The sequence below is a fragment of the Stomoxys calcitrans genome, chromosome 4 (assembly GCF_963082655.1).
Source record: "Stomoxys calcitrans chromosome 4, idStoCalc2.1, whole genome shotgun sequence".
NCBI classification, from domain to species: domain Eukaryota; kingdom Metazoa; phylum Arthropoda; class Insecta; order Diptera; family Muscidae; genus Stomoxys; species Stomoxys calcitrans.
The window spans coordinates 182,840,788-182,865,476 of NC_081555.1; the positions used below are offsets into that span (position 1 = coordinate 182,840,788).

Here is a 24,689-nt window from a genome sequence, read left to right on the forward strand (position 1 = left end):
CCTAATCGTATTCGTATTTACGGCCTAAGAGGGTTCCTCAATACGTCGCCCACGCTCCTTAACTTGGACTGCCTTGAAAGGCTTCACATTCATCAAGTTTATTAAAAGCCTTTCATTCCCCCTTACTCCACTATGGCCCAGCACCAAATCGATGCGGATTTTGTCATGCTCAGGGAACGCAAGAACTCCAAGATAGTGCGTGACTTCACCATCTTGGTTCACCATCTCAGGTTATTGATGGAGGTCTATAAGATTTTTAAAAATATTACGATAGTATAATGTTCAAAAAAGGCGACAATGATCAACAGAACTCTAGGACTGCTCGTGGCTCTACCGTCTTGGTTGTTATGGCTTTAAGGGCCGTTTACTATGCAAAAAGATATTCACATTCGACAATCTTACATTGAAACCGTACCACCTGAAGCTTTCCTGCTATGATCAGCAAGAGGAAACAGAACTCGGTCTATGGGTTTTCAATTCCAGACCAGTTCTCCCTTCTAACTATGATCCGTCCGCGCAGCATGAACTATTAGATTTAAGTCAATAGAAGATTATGACGCAAGAAAAAGTGTGTCACACTCGACCTCAATGTTTGTTGTTATTGTTGCTATTGGTTTGTGGTCTTCGTCATGCTCCATAGATGACCAAGCTTATTCCGGTCCATACGAACGCTCGAGTACGTTATGGCCATTGGTTATATAAAGGCGCCAATAACTCGCCTTGACATATCGGGTATCACAAGGAGTCAGTATTTAGACAAGAGTAGGTGGCGGCCGACCTCTCACTGAGAATTTGCACTCGATACCACTGGTTGTCCGCGACTACAATTGTTAATCACACAAATCGGAGCACAGAATTCCAACCCGTGTGGTGCTTCCGTGTCGGTTTGAATCAAGTAATTTATTGGCTGCTAGACTTTCACAATGTGTAAAAAATTTATTTGAAATAGCTCTCACATATTTATATCTACCAATTTACCCTTGTCAGGCCTTAGTATAGGCAATATCGCATCACTCATTAGTACTATGGATTGATTTATTACTTATTTACACAATTCTACCTCATTTTATCAGCAGGGCAATATCACGAAATTTGTTACTGGTTATTTTATTACCCATCTGTACACTAATGCCGAATAATAACGCTCATTTTACACTTGAAATATGGGTATATGGTATTATAAAGTCGGCTGTTAAGCTGCGTCGGGCATGTTAGTATTGGACATAACATCAAATCAGATTCTTCACATGCTCTAGTTAACGCAAACGAAAGAAAACAAATGCATGCGCTTACCTGTAGTTCAAAACTGTGAGCAGAACCAAGGGGCGAGTGCAAACCGCCCGCTTTGGAACCGTATTTGGATTTCGCAGCCATTTGTATGCTTTGCGAGCGTGATCTTTCACTGGAGTTATTTTGCTCTTGTTGGCCTTCGTCATCGGTTGAGACTTCTTCGCTGGGAGGCTGTTGCCTAACCACTGGGGGTTCTTTGCTTTGACGTTCCTCACGTTTTGGAACCTCACCTATGTGTTTCGCATCATGGGCTTCTGATATACTCTCTAAAATCAAAACATTTTTGAGATTCCCACTATTTGTTTGACTATTGTATCGATACCTTCTTCCTCCTCCTCTTCTTCTTCTTCCTCGCCACTGACATCACCGCCACCCATTTTGCGAGCCAGTGCCAATTGGGTTTGTCGTTCAATTTCTCTAACATCATCGATGGTCAAACCATGCCATTCATCTTGCCAAGCCCAAGCTTGACGATGGGCTCTTACCATGGTTTTTCGCAGCGCGATATCGTGTATGAATTTCTCCAGTTTTGTTTGCATGCCCCAGTAACGAAACTCCACGCGACATATTTTGTAGGCGCACATCAAGGACATGTTGCGGGCAGTTGGTTGCTTTTTGCCTTGTACTTCCCGCCAATATTCCTCCAGCCACTCATCGGCCAAAGGACCGCGGCCTGTCTTTTCGGACACAAATAATTTGGGATCTTCTTCTCGGACATAGTCACCTCCAGTTAGTTGATCCTTAACAATGTCAATAACATCTTAAAAGTAAACGAAAATGGAAGGGAAATGTAAATTGGAATTTCAGTAGGCCATGCTGGAGTGGACTCACCAACAACTCGATTTCTTAAATCACTGCCAGACAGTTTAAAGACATTGTCTTGATAGCCATTGTCTGGGAAGTAGTATGTCTCAATATCAAGAAGGAACTTTTCAACAAATGGGCAAGTATAGCGTGTTCTGGTGTAGGGATAGGCATTCCAGGCCTCTTCTTCTACGGTCAAAGCGCTTTTGGGTAGCAAACCTGCAAATGGAAACATTTTTAACTTAAATTGAAATGTTTTTGATTAAAAAGCACTCACTTTTTATCCAGCCTGGCAAATGACTGCCAACATGGTATATCTTCTTAGTGTATTGTCCCTTACCACCTGGGCCGTCGTTGTAGGGTTCATTAATGATAATTTCTACTCCACTTCCTTCTCCATGACTCTCTTCGCGACTTTTTTTCTATGGCAAATAAACGAATTTATTTTGTACTTCTCTTTGTAATCCTAACAACTCATCTTACCGCTATCATATACAGCTGGGCTATGCGATATTCATCCACAGTTAGTGGCAATGGTATGCGATATTCTTTAATTAACATTTTGTCTTGCTATGGACTTTTGGTTTAGACCGCGCAATAATGAATTTTATTCGAATTCGACTACCAAGACTAGCATCGTACCTTACAGATCATCTTCTATGGACTTAGTGTTTGGAAGATTCTGAAAGACGGAGATAGAGAAACATTGATGAACTTGCTGTCTTTACTTAAAAAAATCAACATTTAAAGACGTTCCTATTCGTAAGGCAACAACAACATTGCCTTTCCCCAAAGTCAATTTCCTAACCTTCAACGACGTTTTTACCTTCATTAGTTAAGAAGCTATTATACTACCTTTGGAGGTAAACAATCCTTAATATCAATTAAAAATTCTTTCACCAAAAGAAATGATTCTTTAAAAAGTTGTAAATCGTTATCTTTAGCCCAAATCTTTAATATTTCAGTGTAGGTCTATCCGGTTTTTATTGACAAAGTCCGTCCATAACTAATTTACCTTCTAGGCTCAGACGAAATGGCTGAAGGTTCTTTGGCTTTGCCCGTCTGTCTTTTTTTGTAATTAAGGTGAAGTCGCATTTGTTATCCAATCATCATTAAACTTTCCACATGCCACATGTTTAGCACAATTGAAAACGCTGTAAACTTTTGTAGAAATTCGTTCAGATTTAGATAGCTCTCATATATACATATCATACGATTTGCATATATAAGGATGTAGATGACAGTTTTGAACCGACTTGCAAGAAATTTGATATGGAATGTGCTGTTACCCATCTGAGAGCCTCTGTTAAAGTTGATCAAAATGAATTCAGATTTGGGTATAGCTTCCGACGGGCGGACTTTGCCGTTAAAAATCCGAGGCTCGATTTTGATTTCAGATACACCGTCCTAGATACCGATTTTGATAACCGTTTTGTCTACAAAATTTTTTTGATATGCACCTAAAGGGATAATAAGGAACTTAAGTGAAAGGTATGTTATTTGGGATAAGAATACAAATTTGATATTAAAATTTGGACACAAGTGTCAAGGAACCGCCACACGGTAAAATATCGAACTGAAGTGAAAGTAATTTAGAAGAAGAGAAGGCTACGAACCTGATATGAAAGCAAGTAAAGCGCGCAAAGTTCGGCCGGGCCGAATCTTATATGCACTCCACCATGGATCGTATGTGAAAAGGTTTTCGAATGATTTTTTCAAATATACAAGTGCTATATCAAGTTACAGACCGATATGGGCCGGACAATCGAGTAATAATTGATCGGTTGGCAGGTTATGAACCAATTTAGAATATATTTGGCGCAACTGTACAAAGTCAAAACAAAACGCTACGTGAAAAATTTCAATCAAGTCCGATAAGAATTGAGCAATTTAGAAGCTCAAAAAGTCTAATCGGCAGATTGTTGATTTATATGACAGCTATATCAGGTATTAAAGCGATTTGAACCATATTTGGCACAGTTGTTGGAAGTCATACCAAAACAACATGCGCAAAATTTCAATGAAATAGGTAGGTAATTGCGCTTTCTAGAGGCTCCAGAAATCAGATCTGGAGATCGGTTTATTTGGCAGCTATATTAGGTTAAAGATCGATTAACCATACCCGTGTCAATCCGGTACGTACAACTGGCTGCCATGGGTTGTGGATTTGCGGTTAGCCGGAGTCGGTGTACTCCGGTGGATAAGAGGCCAGCCACATTCCGTCTTCAGCTTTATTTGCGCCCATGTCTCGACTGAATAGCTTTGGCCCACCAGTCAGAAAATTTAACAGCACCAGATTCCAAAATCGATAGATTCACAACATGGCTGTCCCCCGATCAAAACAAGAGAAACCAAATAGATCATGTTGTAATACATTGAAGGCATTTAACCAGCGCGTTAGATATAGAATCGATCCGAGGGGCGAACATCGTTTCGGATAATTACTTTGTTACAGCAAAGGTTCGCATCCATTTTAATAGTGTGGCGAGAAAAGTACGATCTGACACTGTACGGAAGCATAGATCCCCCACTGCTACGTTATAAAGAAGTTCGACTATTTCTTGCCTCGATAGTATAGCTGCACAATGGCAAACAATTGCGCAATCACCGCAACATACGTACTTGGGTATCAAAAGACTCCCCAGGAAACCCACGACCAAACTGCAAACTTTGCCCATGAACATTCCACTAAGGAACAGGGGCAAACTTCTCACAAATCAATGAGTGCTGTCCGATTCAAGTTTAAGCTCAATGATAAGGGGCCTCCTTTTTATGGCCGAGTCCGAACGGCGTGCCGCAGTGCGACACCTCTTTGGAGAGAAGTTTTACATGGCATAGTACCTCACAAATGTTGCCAGCATTAGGAGGGGAAAACCACCGCTGAAAATTTTTTCTGATGGTCTCGCCAGGATTCGATTCCAGGCGTCCAGCGTCAGGGAACCCACGACCAGGAGTGCCAAAAAGCTACCGAAGCCAAAAGTGCGTCATACAGGACAACCTTATAGCCAGTAGCAACGTGCCAGGAGTAGGAGAGGTATCGGGAGAAAAGGAGAGAGGAAAACGTATTTTCCGCTAGATGGAGAAGTAAATGAAATGTATGAGCGAATTGAGATGTTCAGGAGCCAGCATGAAGTCTGAAGAAATTTCTACCAAAGAATTATACATCAAACCAATGGCTTTGGTAGAAGCACATCCTCCTGCAAAGACTAATAAGGAAATCTTGGTAACTGGTCCGAGCCGTTCAATATCAAATGAGTTTTCAGATGGGTCTATAGTATGATCTCTCTAATATCCTGCTCGAAAAGATTATACGAGATGCAGCTGTGATGACGATGGAGGATTTGAGAGAAAAATACTTCGTAAAATATATGGACCAATTTGCGTTAATGGTGTATACAGGCGTCGTATGAACGACGAGCTGTTTGAGCTGTTTGACGATGATAGCAAAGTTACACGCCTCGAAATACAACGGCTGCGTTGGCTAGGTCATGTTGTCAGATTGGGTGAAGAAGCTTCAGCAAAGAAATCTTTGAAGGCGACCATAATAGAACGCACTGATAGAGTGCCCAGAGATTGGTGAAGAAGCGCAGAAGATCAAGGCGCTTGGAAATCTTTTCTACGTTCGGTAAAAGGATACATTTTCTGCATTGGTGAACCAAAGTAAATTATGTAATTTATATCTTGATTTTTGCTTCAACTGTCTCCTCATAAAGGCCATTTATGGGTACTTAAGCATTAACCATTACCTCCGCAACATACAACACGAAATACTTACGTACGAACAACAACAATACGAACAGTTTTCACAAATTTCATAAATTTGTACCAGACGTAGGACTAGTTTTTTGGAAATAACATATCGTCAGATAGACTTGGGCAGCTGCAACTATGTGTGTTGAAAACTGCACACTCTTAACGCTTAGAAAAAATAGGTTCTGTGAAATTTAAAATTGTTAAAATTCATCTTCTTTTATTAATACGTAAAAAAATATTTGCAGACATGCATTTTCACAGAGCTAATTATAATGGGTTGCCCAAAAAGTAATTGCGGATTTTTTAAAAGAAAGTAAATGCATTTTTAATAAAACTTAGAATGAACTTTAATCAAATATACTTTTTTTACACTTGTTTCTAAAGCAAGCTAAAAGTAACAGCTGATAACTGACAGAGGAAAGAATGCAATTACAGAGTCACAAGCTGTGAAAAAATTTGTCAATGCCGACTATATGAAAAATCCGCAATTACTTTTTGGGCAACCCAATACTATAATTAAAACTGACATTATTATAATATTATTTATTAAAAAACAATCGAATTATCATAAAAATTAACTTTGATTTATAAAAAAATATTTTAACGCACCACTTTTTATCAATTTCACTTGTAACATGTCATTGCCATTTTTGTAGAATCTACCTGATCTTATGCATGTGTCGCGACTGTTTTCCACAGTGCATCTGTGAGAACAGTGTGTGACTCAGTAAGGCCCAGTAAATTTCGGTGAGAACGAAACTTAGTGTGGAGTAGTAGTTTTGACCTTGGTAAAGTGACCCATTGAAAACTAGAAATTTTAGATGATTGCCTTAATCATTAGGAGGTAAGCATGTCCATATACATGAGTGCACATTCGTAAATACGCCATTGAGCGAATGCCTTGATGGATGCATCCAGGGCTAAAAGACCAACAGGATTTTACCAAGCTACATGCAAACAACTCGGTCTATTCAGTCCATGTTTTTAAATATTTTTTAAATACAATTCGCCATTCTCCTTCAAATTTCTAAATTTGGGTTTATTACCCTCTAGCAAAAACATTCCTTTCCCAATTGTTAGTGTTAATTGTTAAAACAATTATGAATTTCGCATTTGACATCCTCCAGTCCTTGTCGTCTATTAAATATACTCAAGCAGCTTTTCAAAAGAATTGAGTGAGGAGATAATGGAGGAATGATGTGTGGCTGGAGGTAGAGTGACACTATTCCTAACAATAATAAGTCCATTAAGCTCTATTTAAGTAATACTGTGAAATGGGAAAAGAAGCACAAAGTGTTGGCGGCTTTGCTGCTGGTGGTGGTGCTGGGTAATGATGACCTCATAATTCGAATGCAAAGTGTGCATTTCAATGGTTTCCATTAAAACCCTCGTTGTTTGCCTTCTGCATTGTTTTTCTTTCTTTTCTTCCCTTATCTCTTGCATATGTTTATGAGGTGCCATTTTTATCACATTTCTTTGCAGTTTGGTGATTGTTTTTAGAAGGTGGGTAAATTTAAAATTTCTTTTGCTTGTAATCCATTTCATATTTGGTAGTAAAATGGTAATTGGATGAAATGTTGGGATTGAATTTCAGGCTATTAAAGGTCAATATGATTTAACATATTGGTAGATCACCAATAATACTGCAGTATAAGGTTTATAGAAACAGATTTACAAGTTGGTAGATGGTAGATTATACTACTAGTTCGTTAAAATAGTACTACTAAATAAAATACTAATACTACAAGTTCGTTAAAAGCCGTACTTTTTCTAGAGGACTATTGAGTAAACTGAATTTTTGGATTAACTTTTATACTTCTAGGAATATATCTGGAGTTCATAGCAAACGGTTTGGGTTAAACACCGCCAGAAATTCTTCAAACCCCTCTCCCTAGCATGTTAAAAACTGTTACTTTCGACAACATTTAGAAACTTTATTGCCTCTCAAAGGGTTTTAGCCTTTCTCCCTAGGATATTGAAAACTGTTACCTTCGACAAAATTTAGAAACTTTATTGCCTTTCAAAGGGTTTTAGCCTTTCAGCGGATTAGACGTTTCTTTTCTCTTCATTTTTCTCGATATCCTCCTTCAACTCGCGCGGTTGATACTGACAGCAGGGTTGCTTTGTTTGCCGTCTTCTTGGATTTGGTAAAATGTCAGCACTCTTGGATTTCTTGGGGCAGGTTTCTGGTACAAATTTCGCTGCAATTTGCATAGAGTGGGGACAAGGAGTGCTTTCAACAAGTAGTTGGGTCAGCCAAGTGGAATATGCAGTTGCTATCTTTTGCGTATGGAGCTTTTCAACCTCCAGTTTTGGTGCTATGTCAGGTCGTGCTTTTTTCGGCACGTTTTGATGGGTGCGAACCTTTACTGCCACAAGGTAATGATTCGAATCTATATTCGATCGTACATCTAACACGCTGCCTTCCGTCTATTACAACGTGATTAATTCGATTTATAACTTCTGGATCGGGGGACAAATATGTGACGTTGTGAATTTTACGATGTCGAAGTCTGGTGCTGCTAGGTTGAAAAGAGGGTGTGGATATTATTCCGTCCCATGCCACTTTGGGCATATATCTTAGCCAGTAATCGATATGTTGTGCATCCTAAATACTAAAAATCTAAGCCAAAAATTCGATGCTACTAACAAAATTCCTAATTGTTTTCCATACCACGACAATAAGTTGGTACATATCTGGTATTGTATACCCACCTTAGTGCCGGTGTAAGTTAGCCGCGATAGCCGGGCAATAACATAGGAAATGCTGCAACGTGTCATCATCTTCCTCACATACCCTACACATGCTATCAGTTTCCGCACCGGTTATGCATAAGTGAGCTCGTAGTCCTATGTGCCCCTTTATGATAAATTACTTCCTTACCTCCTCCTCTCACAATCCGGATCTCTCCATAGGATTTTCATCGTTCTACCGACCGTTTCGCTGTTCCACAGTTCGTCGCCCACGGCCTTACCTCGAACTGCCTAGGCCCAAAAGGCTTCGGGTCAACCTAGTTTATTGACGGCAGTCCTCGGGCCTTCACTGTCAAATCCTCTGCTCATTCATTCATTAATATCCTTCTTACATTACAATACCACTCGTGACCATACCGTCCTGTTTGTCATTCCCCTGATAGCCACTTTACTGGTTTTGCCAACAACTATGTTTTTTTTTTTTGACTCGGCGAAGTGTTTTTGCCTCAATCTCTTATCTCTGATAGTCGGACACAAGATATTCTCCCTTCCTAACTTTAGAAAGTCTTCTAGAATGATTTTAACGTCATGTTTGGCGGCAGCGTCCACATATTTCCCTAGGGCTCATAAAGTATATCCTTGGTCTATTCGTCCTTGTCTTCTGTAAGGCCATGGTCACTGGCAAGACCGATATAAAAAGTTTGGCTTTCATGCGGATTTTGGCTAGTCTTTCATCCATCCATCTTTAACTAACCACAAATACACAGCCAAATTCATGCTCTCTATGGCAGCTATAAGTACAGGGCATCTTCCTTCGTTGTTGTGTTGCCTTACTCAATCCATCCTACTTTCTATATGTCGGTAATAACTGCATTGTACTTTTCCAATACACCCGCCAGTGCAAGGTGCAGTACTGTACTGCTCCTCTTCTGTTAATATTCGGATATTTCAAGCGCAGATCTGCAATTCATGGTCCTTCATTCGTTTTTATCTTTCTTTGTTTTCTCAAAGTTATTGAATTAATTTGACGAGCGCGGGTTACAAGCCCAGCGCGCCAACAACATGGGTAATATGATATGAGAGCCGCTTGCCTCCAGCCGATCCTAACCTGGAAACAGACGCTGATGATGGTCATTGTCATGGTCATTACGAAAGAGACGGTGCCACTTTGCCTCTCATTCAGACTTTCCTCTCGAAACCGCTGATTTCCCGCGACTCATTTGCAGTTACTCCGCATATCTACGAAGCTTTCCACTATCTGCAACCTCTGGACGCGGCTGGTTGTTTTCAGCTTTGAAGTGCTCACAGTTATCTCGTGTCGGTGGGCAAAAAAGAACATTAGTGGTTCTTACAACCATAAAATAGCTAGATCGACTTAACAGATCGACAAGATCTAGATTGTATGTATCGCTATTTAGAGATAACGCAAACTGTATTGGCTATAACAACTATAATCCTTACCAAAGGAAACATTTTGAAATGTTTCCAATTTAGTCGACCATGTGATACATCACGACTGCCTTAGTATACATTCCTTAAAAATATTTATAATCCCATTCATTAGGAAAAATACAAAGTAATTTAATTAAGGAACAAATTCAATCATTTGTTGATTTCATTCCAAAGCCATGGAGAGTGGCAACCATATTAAAGTTCCCTTGCAATTCACTGTTGCTGATGTTGTTGTAGGGAAAATTGTTGCTGATACCGTCAGTGCCATTGATATCGGTGGTAGGTAGCGGTTGGTTGGCCGTTAGTGTCTGAGCCATAAAAACGACTTTGTTTAACAATTAGTTAATACCAATTCAACTGAGGCATGTAATTGACTTAATGGTCACTACGACTATTGCTGTAGCTGCTGTCGTCACTCCCATTTGGTATGGTGTAGATGGAGCTCCTTCAGGGTGGAAGCGGTATGGGGGACAATGCACAAGGCAGTGAAATATTCATGAATACCAGCATACTTAGCTGCAAGGTATTCATTGCGAGCTATCTTTGTGCCTGCTCGTATGTACGAGTATGTGGGAAGTTACCTCGTAATTTGTTCTACTTTTGGCTCTTCTCATTCATTTATGACATTCTAACGACAGCACTGTGGAGGAATTACTTTGGGGACGGGGGTGATGTTGGTTCAATGCTAGTATAACGACGAGGGGTTAATTAATCAGTTAGCCCTAATTGCAATATGGCCATCAGTGTTATCTTGCAGCTGCTTGGGATGTAAACCAATTTGGCAAAGCACTATGATTAATTTAAAGTAAAAAGGCAAATAAACCTGCAAGTTAAAGGCTGCAAAAAAAAGCGAAGAGTTTCTTTTTTTTTTGAAAATAAACAAAAAATAAATGTTAGTTTAAAAAAATTGGAAAGTTAAAACCAACCGCCAAATTCTACAGAAAATGAAAATCGCCCTCAGTGACATGGGTTTATCGTTTGGAGTGGTTTTCAGACTTATTAAGAAAAATTTAAGGCCATAGTATTATCACAAAATTCTTTTTGTAGCGAAAGACCGTAATACCAACCTTTTAGGTACAACGTTCGTGTTGCGCAAGTATTTCGCGAATGCTTTTTGAAATACCACAAATATTACAATTTTATCCTGAATAATGAGAGAATGTTATACATAATTAAACTAAAAAAATTAAATCCACTTTACACTTCAATACTTGAGCCCAAGGCGTATTAAATAAGGTGGCCGCATCAGCGAATTGCTACAACAAAACATCTTTTTTGGGCGAAGAAAATTCGATTGGCATTTATTTTTTCGGCATTTCAAATTTTCGGCAAATTTGCTTCGACCAATCAAAGCAAAAGGAAAAAATTTTATTAATTTTTGAGTATCAAGCAAGAAAACACATTCCAATTGACTCCAGGGGTCTTAACCAAACAACTTAGCTGCGAGCTACCGGGTGCGTCCACAGTTTGTGGATAGTGGAATGCTTCATACGGAGTAGCTGCAACGGCAGTCGTGGACAATCAGCGGTATCGAGCGGAGAGTCTCAGTGAGAGGTCGGGCGGCACCGACTCTTGCATAAATACTGAGTGCCTATGTTGTTCGATATGACAAGGAGGGTTATTAACGCCTTTAAATAACCAATGGCCAACCAGTTCCCGCGGCGATCGGTCCTTTGGACCCGAACAAGCATGCTCACCTACAGGAGTCTGACAGGGACAACAACAACCCACAAAACCACCAAGATGGCAGTTCTAAATAGTTTTCATAAGGTTATTGCAGCCGTAAATAGCTACCAAGTGAATACTAACAAATGGTTAAACTAGGAAGATTGTGATTAGAGCTCAATCGTCACAAGGAGGGGTTGTGTACCTCTTTTGGCTCTTGGACATCCGTCGGATTTTCAGGTCATTTGAAAAGGGCAGTTAAAGTTTGTTAGCTACGACGATAACGTTGTCATCATGGTGTGTGGCCTTTCAGAGTTCATATAGTATGCTGCCAAAATACTAGGTAACTTGGTATGTTCAGAGGATCTCTCCTAGATGTGATGGAGCTGCCGCTCTCACTACTGAATTTCGTGAAAAGTCATTGAAATGTCAGGACTTTGACATTGCACTAGTCACATGACGGACTTAAGCTTGCTTTGTGGATTTCAGGAGGAGTCATAGACGGTTGTGCAACTATTGCAGTAGGTTCAGGATTATGGCTACACAAGAACTTATTTTCCTGTCTAAATTCTCTTCATGCAATAGTGCTTTTGCCATCTTGGACTACTACTGCTTTAAATTGCACATTGGAGGGAGCTTCTACAGACTGCCAAGCCGTTTTGTAATCCATGTTGGCTTGCTAATCTTCTTCCTTTTAATGTCTGGCATTGTACAGACTTAAATTTTATCAGTGTTCTTCTGAGCTTTTTGAATCTTTCGGGGCGACACAATAGACCTAAGTTCCCTGGGTGGAACAGATGATGAGGTTGCTAAACGCGTGCCATTATATACCCTAAGTTTAAAACCCATACATACCAACAGCAAACAAAATTTTTAAAATATTTTTTTGAAGTTTATATTTGTGTACGGCGAATTCAAAAATGAGGTGTCATATCAAATTCTCTCAGCTGGGTTGTTGCGACTACCTGATATATACGCCTTGCTTAAGCCTATTATTCTCTCTATTTTTCACAGGTAATCTATTAAATTTAATCTTAAATAAGAGCGTAACAGCTGTGTGACAAAAAAAAGAGAAATTCAGTCATATCAACTGTTAAGATTCATAGAATATTCAAAAAAATAATATCTTAAAAGATAACTACATGATCAGCATTAAATCTCCTCAAACACTACCCTTAATATACAAAATTTTAACTATACTGCGTGTGGTTAAAAAATTTTCTGGCAAAGTGATTGCCAGATTGCAAATTAAAAAATATGACTACTCACGGTTCCCAATTTCCGAGAAATCGGACAATATATACTCAACAAATACTTAACAACAGAAGCAAAGACGATGTCATAAACTATTTACAACAAAGAGTAAACCATTATGCATGGTTTCCTAGGTGATATTTGATTTTACAATTCATACCAGTTATTCTGAACTGCAAACCGATGGAAACCATTTAATTTTTTTCCCCATTCGAAAAGCTTAAAATAAATGATATTGAATATTTCTTAACTATTAAATTTCTAGAAAAATGCGTTGTTACTACATAGGGTCGTAGTGTTAATTCTATTTAAGAAGCAGTGACATCATTTCCCTAAAATGTCCATTGTAAATTGTAAACAATCGATATGTCGATAATCTCCTTACCAAATCCTCGAACCAAAATTTTTGAACCAAATGTCTGGAGGAGGATATTTTTGTTACCAATTTTTTTATGTTCTTAAGCCCCCACACAGTTTGTGTGAGTGTATATGTGTGCTATAGTGCTGATGGAATGACATCATATGAGAATAAAACAAAACTATAGGCCACTTGCTCCCTGGCCCCCTTACAAACACCCATACACTTGCTGCTATGATTCTTTGTCATCTATGTAGGCGATAATAAAGAGATAGGACCTCTAAAGGACATGCACACAAAATCATAATAGCAGACATACGTTTGATGTAATATTCTAAGTGCAAGTGTCCGTGTGGATGTGTACGTACTGCTCTCTGTTTCGAAATCAACCTACTTTCTCAGGACATGCATTCATTTATTCATACGTCCATCTATCAGCTGCAATTGTGCTGCAGTAGGTATTGGCATTCGATAATGATGGTGTCCATAGAAATGTCTAAGAATGTCGTTAGACGTTCGACAATCCTTCATAAATGCATTTCGCTTTATTGTTGCCAGGAGGTGTTCATGTTCATCTATCGATGATGCCAAGTAGGTTGACAACGACAAATGCACTTAGAAAGTTAAAGAGAGCGGTTACAAGAATATTATCAGACTTTTCTAGCAATTATTATTTCATGTTCGCTCAGAATCATACCCACATGCAGTTAAATGTTTTAATGTTTAAGCTCTTTGTGTCAACAAGGGAGTAGTGATGAGAGGTCTCCAGTTTTTAGGCGAGTCTGAAAGAAATTTTAAATGACTGAAGGTCTCGAAACTGTCGCCAGCATATTGTGAGGGTATGGAAGGATGGATAGAGGATAGAGAGAGTCATAACTAGAGTCGGGAATTTCATGCAAAATGGAAATTTTTCAATTTATTATTTGAAATTGAAGGAAACTACCACCTCATTCGTCAAACAATAGTTATGAAAATTTCGATTTTGCATAAAAATCCGGACTCTAGTCATAACATCAGGGTATAATAGAGGCGACGATAGGAAACCTAAAACAAAAGGAAGAAGATGCTAAGCGGATGGATCAAAGTTAGAAGACAGAGTGGGCCTGGGGGTCTACATTGCGCTCCCAGAGACTGAGATCTGTTTTCGAATGCCCATCAGGGCAATAACAACCATGACGGTAATGTCACTAACAGCCTTGTAAAGTGTAAAAGTTTTGACTGAGCGCACTCCACATTGTTTGTATGCGATAAAGAAGTAAGCAGACGATTTTGCTGTGAAAGCCAGAGGACTGCCGTCAGTAAACATGGCTAATCCGAAGTCTTTAGGGTTGATACAGTCCGAGTTAATGGCGTGAGCGACGAACGCTCTTAACATGCTGTGGAACAGTAAACGGTGGGTAGGACGATGAAAATCCTTTGGGGAGGTTCGGATTGTGAGAAGACGAGGCTTTTCCAGAAAGGAAGTAAGAAGGAGGTCAGTATAGGTTTCGGTATCATAACGGGACACATAAGACTACGAACTCACTTATGCATATTAGGTGCGGCAAGTGTAGATCAGAATAGCACAGAATTCCCAACTTTGTGTTTTTAGATTACTCTTTATATCCTTCACCATAGGATGGAGGAATACTTACTTCATCATTCCGTTTGTAACACATCGAAATATTGGTCTTTTCAAGTCGATCTAGCCATGTCCGTCAGTATGTCTTTGAAAAGCACACTAACTTTCGAAGGAGTTTCTTCGTATTAGTGTTAGTCGGTTAAGATTGTAAATGGGCCATATCAGTCAATGTTTTGATGAAGCGCCCATATGGTCGATCTCTCGATTATACTTCTCGAGCATGTAGAGGTCGCAATTTTTATCCGGTTTGGCTGAATTTTTGCACAAAGACCTCTAACATGCGTCTAACAATATGGTCTGAATCGCTCCATGACCTAACATAGCTCTCATGTAAACCCATCTCCCGGTTTTACTTCTTGGATTTGGCCCAGCCGAACTTAAAGCGCTTTTACTTTTTAATCTCCACTGGCTAGGTTTGGGCCGTTAATGACGCAAAACATCGAATTCTTACGGGTATTTTTTGGATATCTTATAAATTTAATATTATTCTAGTCTATTACACTGCTACATTCATACCAACGAAATAAATTTAGTTGTTGAATAATAACCGTAATAAATTTTGGTTAGGCCATGGGACTTTTAATGCCACATAAAGTGTTAACTGTGACATCATTAACACTGATTTAATTGCTCGTCTATATATGGTAAAAATGCTGTAAGTTTTTTTGGTTACAAGGCAATAAACATGTTTACTACTTTAGAACTTTTGATATTGGACTATAAAACTATGTATTTGTACAAATACGTATTCGAAATAAGATGACGAAAGGATTTCTAATGTTAAGTAAGACTAGAAAATGACACATCATTTCCATGTGCTATGAATGGAGAACAGAGGATTGATCCATTTATACGAATCTTTCGATTGTACAACATAAATATAATTATTTCTTTGTTAAAATTTTGAATGCCCATGGACATTCCATGAAGGAACAGGGGCAAACTTCTCACATATCAATGAGTGCTGTCCGATTCAAGTTTTTATAGCCGAGCCCGAACGACGTACCGCAATGCGACACCTTTTTAGGGAGATAAAATGTGTGTGTAAAAGTCTTAATTTGATCGAATCTTCAAATGCAAACAATGATACTTAGCTTGTAATAAAATATCGAGTTTGTTAAAGTAGCCATTAATCACAATCTCAACCTCTTCACTGCCACCACACGTTTCTACGATGATGAAGTTCAAGATTTTCATGTTTGGAAACGAAGCAATTTGAAATGAAATCATTTGCCAAGGGGTTTTTTTTGTAATATTTTGAGCAAACATAGCAATTTTCTTCCTTTCACCTTTCTTATAATCAACATATTAGAATTTTGGCACTTTTGGAAATGGCTATTACTTCAGCTTGTTCTTTAACCGACCAACTGGTACAAAATATCAAAAAAGCATTCCACAACTTTTAAGCCATTAATTTGAATACTGCAACATATCTATATCCTAGACATATCTAGAGTATAGCACAGGTTTTTGGGCATATTTTGCCCCTATTTGAAATGGGGGGAATTTTCTCAGCGGTTTTGGTAAGTATTCAACAACGTAATATTCATAAGAGCTCATCATGATAGGTGGAAATCATTCATACAGCATCGATTCAAGGAGCGAACATCGATTTGAATCATCTCCTTGCAGTAAAGGTTCCCATTCGTTTAAATCGTACGTTCTGAAACTGTACAAAAGGAAGTTGGAGGTCGATACCCCATTGGACTGACCTTATTGAACAAAGCACTTCTTTTCCCGATTTAATAGCGGCTAAATAGAAAACCATTGATAGTTCATGCAGTCAGTAGCAACGTGCCAGTCGAAGAAGAGAGGAGATACGTCTGTTTCGCAGGAAGAAGAGAGTAAAGGAAATGTGTGATTATAAGCCAGCTATGTTCAAAAAAAAAATTGTGACTGTATGTGTGAGACACTCTCTTAATATAACAAAACTTAAATAGTGTTTATACCTTCGAAGAGTTAAATCAATAAATATTGTTGTTTTTATATAAACCCAGAGAAACCCACAAGCCGAATTTAATGAACCATTGAAAGCTGTCGCACACATAAACTAACAGACAACAGGCTATCACAACTGCATACTAACTCATAAATGAAGCCAAGCCCAAGAGCGGCATGGCATGAAATAACAGCGATATGTCGCGATCATCTCAGATAGATCAAAAACAAATCAGCATGCCGTCAAGCGTGATTTATTGCCATGGACATTTTCATTCGCTAGGGAGCTTTGCAAAGAAACGGTTGCATGGAAGTGAGAAATATGGAGTACATATTTCAAAAACTATATAAATAAATGGTGGAAAAATCTTAAATGTAAAAGTATTTCTAAGTAAAGAATAATATGTCTTTATTCTCATTCAATAAAGACAGCTAAAAAAATTTTGTGTTACCATATAATGCCACTTTTTGGAGAAATTTTGGCTAGTCAAAAATTCCTAGTTTGACATAATTTTAAAAATCAACAAAAGTGGCTTCGAAAATGCTTGAAAGTGAAAACATCAGCTGCCATATGAATCGATCTGGGATCTTGACTTCTTGAGTCTCTAGAGGGCGTAATTATTATAAGGTTTGTCTTCAATTTTGCATCATGTGATTTGTTTTGCACCTACTTCTCTTCTCTCATATCAATGGCAGGATACTTCACAAATGTAGCCAGCATTTGTAAGTGTATAACCACCACTGAAAATGTTCGCGCCGGGATTTGAACCCAGGCGCTCCGCGTCAAAGGCGGCCATGCTATCCTCTGCGCTACAGCGGCGTCAATATAGCTCTCATATAAACCGATCACCCGATTTTACTTCTTGAGCTTTAAAGAGCGCAGTTCTTATCCAATTGGCTGAAATTTTACACATTGACCTCTACTATGGTCTCCAACATTCAATTCGATTATTATCCGAATCGGACCAAAACTTGTTATAGCTCCAATAGCATAGCGATTCTTATACGTTATCCTTTGTTTGCCTAAAAAGAGATACCGAGTTTGATAAAATTCGACCCGACGGAACTTAACAAGTTTTTACTTTTTACTTTTTAAATAGCTATTTGCAGTACCATAAAAATTACAAAAATCCTTAATTACACAATAGGGATAAAGGTTTTATGATGCCTTCGCCCATTTTGTCAAATGTTCGTTTGACGCCATCATATAATAGGTTGCAAAATTGCTTTGGAAATTTTTCTTTTCTCAAATATTTAAAAAAAAATCAAAATCACTCAATAGGATGTATTGCAGGTATGCCGTGTTGCTGCCTAAACGGTTTACGGTATCGTGCTTGCCTCCGCATAGTAATCTCTGACAGCCCTTGCGTTGATGATCTCTTATCATAGTAATGCATTTGTTTTCGTCAGATGGCATTAATAGAGAAAAATGCGAAATTTGCAACCCTTTAATAGAGAAAAATGCGACATTTGCAGACCTTTAATGTATATGATGCATATTCATTCATTGCTCTATCAACAGACACTGAAACAAAGGGAACAAAAATACATGTGACTTGCAATCAACGCTACCGTAAAGAGATGAACATCGCTGTTGTAAGCGAATCGACATATACAGAGTCAAAATAAAGTCTTGAAATTCTACCATAGAGTAAAATAAAACATCAAACCGAAGGCTTACCGACCCAACCTTCCGCAGAGACAAGTAAAAATCGGGTACCAACTACAAACAGTGTGCTTAGGTTTTTGAAATACCATGTTTTCCAGGTGCAAGTATTCGATAGTGGCGGCAACGAGGATACTTTAGAACCAATCTTTGATGACGGTATAGAATGTGGGAGTAACCCGGAAGGAAAGCAACAAGGCAGCAGGGGCCGATGTTTTACCAGAAGAATTATATTAGAGAGAGAGAGGGGTGACGCACTGACGAAACGTTAGGATCACCTTATCTACACAATCTGGCTAGAAAACAGCATACCCCATGAAAGGAAACCACACAGTATGTGTCTACTTCAGATTCAACGAGACAATTGTACCTTATCAGATATTCATAATGAATAGACATTTATCATCCTTTCACAATGTAAGATAGACATGTATCATACTTTCGTCAAAGGTGTTTCAAGCCATACGAAATTGATGCGACTGTAGAATGATGCTAGCTGACACTCCTTGGTTTAAATAGTTTAATAGGAAAACTCAGTAATGCGTTTAATATCAAACAAGATTTCAGACAGAGAGATATCTTGTCGTATTTTTTCCTTAACAGTCTGCTCGAGATGATTATACGAGATACAGGTGTGAATAAGTATAGCACACTATTCACAAAACAACATATGCTGATCACCTAAGCTGACCATTGGTCATCGAGAGCAGTAACTACCGCCGGTCGAAAAGGTCGAAAAATGTTAGTTAAAACGGCAGAGAATGGAGATAAAAAAAAAGTTGCCACCTTACACCATGTGAACCCAGACCAACAGAGAAGGTAGGGAGCTTACATTTATTTACCACGACTCCATCATAAACCAAACGAAATACATCTGTATTTTTTTTAAATAAAAAACTGGTTAATATGGGATATATTTGTTTTTAGCAAACGACTCGTTTTCCCTTTATAATGCTCCGAAAACAACTCGTTTCCCTCGCAATTTATAAGGACAAAACTACTCGTTTGCCACAAAAGCGAGTCATTCAAAACATGCGATCCCAAATAAATGCCTAAACTGTGATAAATAAACACAACCATGAATAATGTAAGAAAAAAAGTTTTCCCAAAAAAAAAAAAAAAAAAAAAATATAAAATAAACAAAATTTTACATATAACGCAAGAAATTAAAAATCTTCACAATGGTGCATCATAACATTTTCATTAGAGTGTCGGAAAAATGCAATTTCCAAAACATCCCAACTAGTGTGAACGGTTGAGATGTTTTTCAAAACGACATGTCTACATCGACAAAACGAGTCAATGTGGACATGGCATAATACATGCTGATTTGGATTAAGCAGGCTGTTTAGCAACAAAACCGAAAAACGAACCCCGTAACAATGTGCCAATTGATTCAATCGCCAATTCATCGAAATATTCACGACTTGGCGAAAGAACCGAAATGTGGGTACTTGCGAAAGCAGACGAGATAGTACTTAGAATGCTTAAGGAAAGATTATCCGTAAAATCTATATCCCGATCTGGAGAATTTCGGCATCGTATGAACCTCGAGCTTTATGATGACGTTAGCATAATAAAGCTTGTTAAAATAAATGAAGATGTCTCAGCTTGAAAATCATTTGAAAATTAACCTCATAGTAATCGCAGATGGGGAAGACCAAAACTACGAGCGAAAGACCAAATGTAGAAATGCATCCCTTAACTGGATAGAGAGCAGAAGATCGGTGGGCTAAGAACTCTATTCTGCGTTGTATTCTACTAGGTGAGACTAAACATAAGGGCGATGGGATTGGGTACTAGGGTGTACATTTATTTGTATTTTAGAATTATTCGATTAATCGTTTATTTGAAACTTCAAGTCCAATGATTAACCGAATAAGAACGAAAGAGCTTGACGATTAATCGATTAATCTAATATATCTAACAACACGAAACGAGATATTTTTGTTGATTGTCGATTTGAGGCAATTGGATCCAATTGTATTGTTCCTTCTTTTGGACTCAAGCTAAATATTTTCATCCCAATCGAATGAAATTTTCCCCAAGTAGGGCCCATATGATCGAAAACAAATGCAGACAAATGGCATAATTCGTATATTGTAAGCTTTTTTAACATCCAAACGATTAATCCATTAACCGTCCTCAATTATTCAATTATTTATTTAGTTGAAAACAAGATATTTTCATTTACAAGTAGTGGCAGTTGCCCAACAACAAAATATTGAGTACACTATCTGTCAAAATCAGTTATTAGTGCAACTCTGATTTTGTGTAAGTTACTAGTTCGCGCCATTTTTCGTTGTGTGTGTTATAGTTCTTAACTATAATACGCACACACACAACCGAAATTTGTTGACAGATAGTGCACTTCGCGAGAAAAAATTGTACTCAGCTGTTTACGGTTCCCTACCTGGTAGTTATGTCATGTTTGAAACTATAAAATTTTTTTAATTGTTTGATTATTCAAAACGTCATGAATAATCAATTAAACGAATAACAATTAATCGAGTGTACACCCTATTGGTTACACGGTGTAAGCCTCAGCAGCTGATGCTGAAGACTTGTCTGAGAAACTATCTTCAACATGACGGATGTGTAAGGAATCTCATGAAGTCAAAATTAAACACAAGAGTAATGTAATTCAACTGTGATGCAAAATCTGAACTTTCACCATGGTCTGAAAACCTCGACCACCTGTTAAAGCGTTGAGCTTTGTTTTTCAGCGCTGCGTTAAAAAATGCCACTCTGCAAACAAATCCGATAAAAGTAAAAAGTAAAAAAAAAAATAAAACGCAAAAGTAAAATGCAACTTTGACGATTGAAATCGAGCGTCATTCTGTGTTGCCATACGTGAAGAAGGCGTCAAAGATAAAATTTTTAAACTTTTGAGCGTTACTTTGGTGGAATTTCTTTGTAGAGTGCATTTTTTCAACGCTGCACTCAAAAACAAAACTCCTCGCGTTCATTCTGTTTTGGCCTTTATACCGTTCTGATGACAGGAGAGGTTAGCATGTCCATCTAAAACGATGAAGTCCTGGGTTCGAATCCTGGCAAGAACATCAGAAAACATTTTCAGCGGTGGTTATCCCCTCGTAATCTGACGCATCTCAGTTTTATCTTTTTTTCTTTTAAATTTTTGTATCACTTTGTCATTAAAGGGACGACACAAGTGTTTGGAAAATATATCACCAATGCACCAATTCCACAAGTGCTCGTCCATTGTTTTGTATTGGATTTTTTTTGTGGAACTGTTGCAGCGGCTGACAGAGGCGAGGTCACACGCCAACACTTCTACATGAGTGACCAAATAATTGGTACGTTGCATGCCTCATTGGTTGGTTGCATGTCTTTTGGGTCAAGATTCAGTGGCAATCAAGTGGTTACCGATGATGTTACATATAAAGCATTGCAGAGTATGGGTTTGTGACAATTAAATGTCGAGGACAACGTAGAAGGGGTTTTAAACAAATGCTTTGACGAAAAAAAGATTTAAGTCACAAATCCTACTAAGTTTTAACTACATATGAAACAAGTGGGATAATTAGATGGAATGCTTTTTCGAAACGAGTTGCTATACTTAAGCCCCCTCTTCGGTCTTTGTAATGACATGTGGAAGGCACTTCTGTTAATTTCTCCCACTTCCCTGCTGTGTTTGGGTGAGTGGACGGGATGGTGTAATACTTCCTGGCGCTAAAGTGTGTGCCAAATTCGCCTTTAAATCCCTGTCATTTATTTTGCTGGACAATTAGCAAAGACTTTCGTTTGTTAAAACGTAAATAATCCCCAAACGTTGATGGCGGCGATAGCCAAAAGGGGAAACATGGGACAATTAGTGCAGTAGACGATGTAGGCAGGGGACACTTGAGGCGACCCACCAGGGACGCCAAGTTTTCAAATATCTACAATTCAGTTGTGGTTGGCACTTCTTAACTTAGTTTGGCTAAAAATGGGTTTTGTGAAGTGTAAGTTTCCTAGTTATTCTTTTTTTTTTTTGGTTTGTTTTCTTGTGGTGCCTTCTGTTGGCATTACTGCTGGTTAACATTGTTCTCATTGTAGACACAGTCCCACATCAGCGTACACGCATGTGCCACATTGTCTGTGAAAATGCGGAGGCTTTAGCTGAAGAAAAAACTTAACTTCCTTGCCTTTATTTTGAAAATTTTCTTCTTCGCACTACGTTAGTAATCACAAGTTTAAGGACATAATAATTGTCTACACATTATGGTGTTGTTCTTTTTTCACCTTTTTCAAAAATTTGCAAATTGTCATTTACGTTTTATTTCTCTTTGTATTTGTATTATTATTGCACTGTTATTTTAAGTTTTCCCGTTTCTATTGTCGACGTTCACATATTGACTGACTGACTTTGGTGTGATATTTCTAATTGTGTTTTCTTTTTTTTTTTTGTATTTTCTCTATAGAAAATTTCTGCTTTGAAAAACACACTACTTTGCTGTTTCCGACGTTCAACTTTCGATTCGAACCACACTCCATGAACCCCCAAATGAAACTAAACAAATGTACGTGTTGTAACATTTCATCATAGATACTTCCAGGTACACAGGGGCTGCTCAGTGGGAGCACACAAAAAGGGTTGCCCCCAAAGCAAAAAAAAATATATATTTCAGCAAAGTCTGTGAACTGGGAAAATCAGTAATCCAGTTATATACAGACGATGAAAGTCCTCCTGGTGGTAAAGAATTCAACAAGGAAGCTTGACTCTATTCAGTACAGGGTTCGCCAAAGAAACTTGCTTAATTGAAAGGTTACTAAACAAAAAAAGAATATTTCACACAGATAAAAATAATTTTGAAAAACAGCAACTTTTGTCGGAAAAACAATGACAAAATCGGTTAACTTTCCTGCAATATTTTATTTTGAATATCAACGACCCAAAGTAAAAATTTGTTATTGAAAGGCACTTTTTGCAAGCCAACGAATAACAACAATCCATATTATTCGTAAGCAAAACAAAAACAATTAACCAACCAATTCGTGTGCTTTGCTGTCGTACTGCTTCGACGTGGTGGTGATTTTATTTTCTTTGTTCGACTAGCACGCTTACTTGTTCTCGTTTGTTTACTGCTGCTTTCGGGGTTTCGTCTGTTTCTCTCTGTACTCTGTTATTACCCTAAAAACAATTTTGTTAATTTTGCCGCCGCGGAGATTTGAACTCATGATCTCATGCAAAAAGTGTAGAAACCACCTAATTTTTATAATACCGTCCACCATAGGATGGGGGTATACTAATTTCGTCATTGTGTTTGTTCCTCGAAATATGCATCTGAGACCCCATAAAGTATATATATTCTTGAACGTCATATCATTTTAAGTCGATCTAGTTATGTCCGTCAGTCCGTCTGTCTGTCGAAAGCACGCTAACTTTCGAAGGGGTAAAGTTGGCCGCTTGAAATATTGCACAAATACTTTTCTTTGGCGTAGGTCGGTTGGGATTGTAAATGGGCCAAATCGGTCCATGTTTTGACATAGCTGCCATTTAAACCGATCTTGGGTCTTGACTTCTTGAGCCTCTAGAGGGCGCAATTCTCGTCCGATTTGACTGAAATTTTGCACGTAATGTTTTGGTATCACTTATAATAACTGTGTTTAGTATGTTTGAAATCGGTCCATATTTTAATATAGCTGCTATATAAACCGATCTTGGGTCGTGACTTCTTGAGCCTCTAGAGGGCGCAATTCTCGTTCGATTTGACTGAAATTTTGCACGTAATGTCTAATAACTGTGTTTAGTATGTTTCAAATCGGTTAATAATCTGGTATAGCTGTCATATAAACCGATCTTGGATCTTGACTTCTTGAGTCAATAAAGCGCGCAATTCTCGTCGGATTTGGCTGAAATTTTGTACATCGGCTTTTTTCATGACCTTCTACATGCGTCTCTAATGTGGTCTGAATCGATCAATAGCTTGATGCAGCTCCCATATAAACCTATCTCCCGATTTTGCTTCTTGGGCCCCTACAAGTCGCTGAACTGAAATATTACACAATGACCTCTTCAATATTCAGCATTCATTTATGGTCCAAATAGGACTATAACTTGTTTATACATATTTTTTTAAGCCGAATTTTTTTAAATATGTTTAAAGAAAAAATAACACAACAAATGTTTTGACCGGCTGGGGGATTGAACCAGGGCTGCGGATTTGGAGTCGAACAATTTTCCCTGGAAT

General features: G+C 38.3%; 1 protein-coding gene across 12 annotated transcripts in view; it reads right to left on the minus strand.

Annotated features, from left to right (window-relative positions):
• The window catches only part of LOC106095879 (protein retinal degeneration B), a 75,889-nt gene that overhangs the window by 25,820 nt on the left and 25,380 nt on the right, over positions 1 to 24,689 (minus strand). For 10 of the 12 annotated variants that reach the window (XR_001222817.2, XR_001222812.2, XR_001222816.2 and 7 more), the window contains 5 exons: positions 2,578 to 2,776; positions 2,372 to 2,516; positions 2,122 to 2,313; positions 1,613 to 2,050; positions 1,294 to 1,556 (listed from right to left, as the gene is read on the minus strand). Coding sequence is in view for 2 of the 12 variants with exons in the window: in XM_013263312.2 (XP_013118766.2) it covers positions 1,294 to 1,556; positions 1,613 to 2,050; positions 2,122 to 2,313; positions 2,372 to 2,516; positions 2,578 to 2,655 (1,116 nt within the window). In the remaining 10 variants the exon portion in view is untranslated. Of the gene's footprint in view, positions 1 to 1,293; positions 1,557 to 1,612; positions 2,051 to 2,121; positions 2,314 to 2,371; positions 2,517 to 2,577; positions 2,777 to 22,740; positions 23,010 to 24,689 lie in introns of those variants that run through there. The other 2 variants (XR_009398244.1, XR_009398242.1) reach the window with 2 other exon arrangements.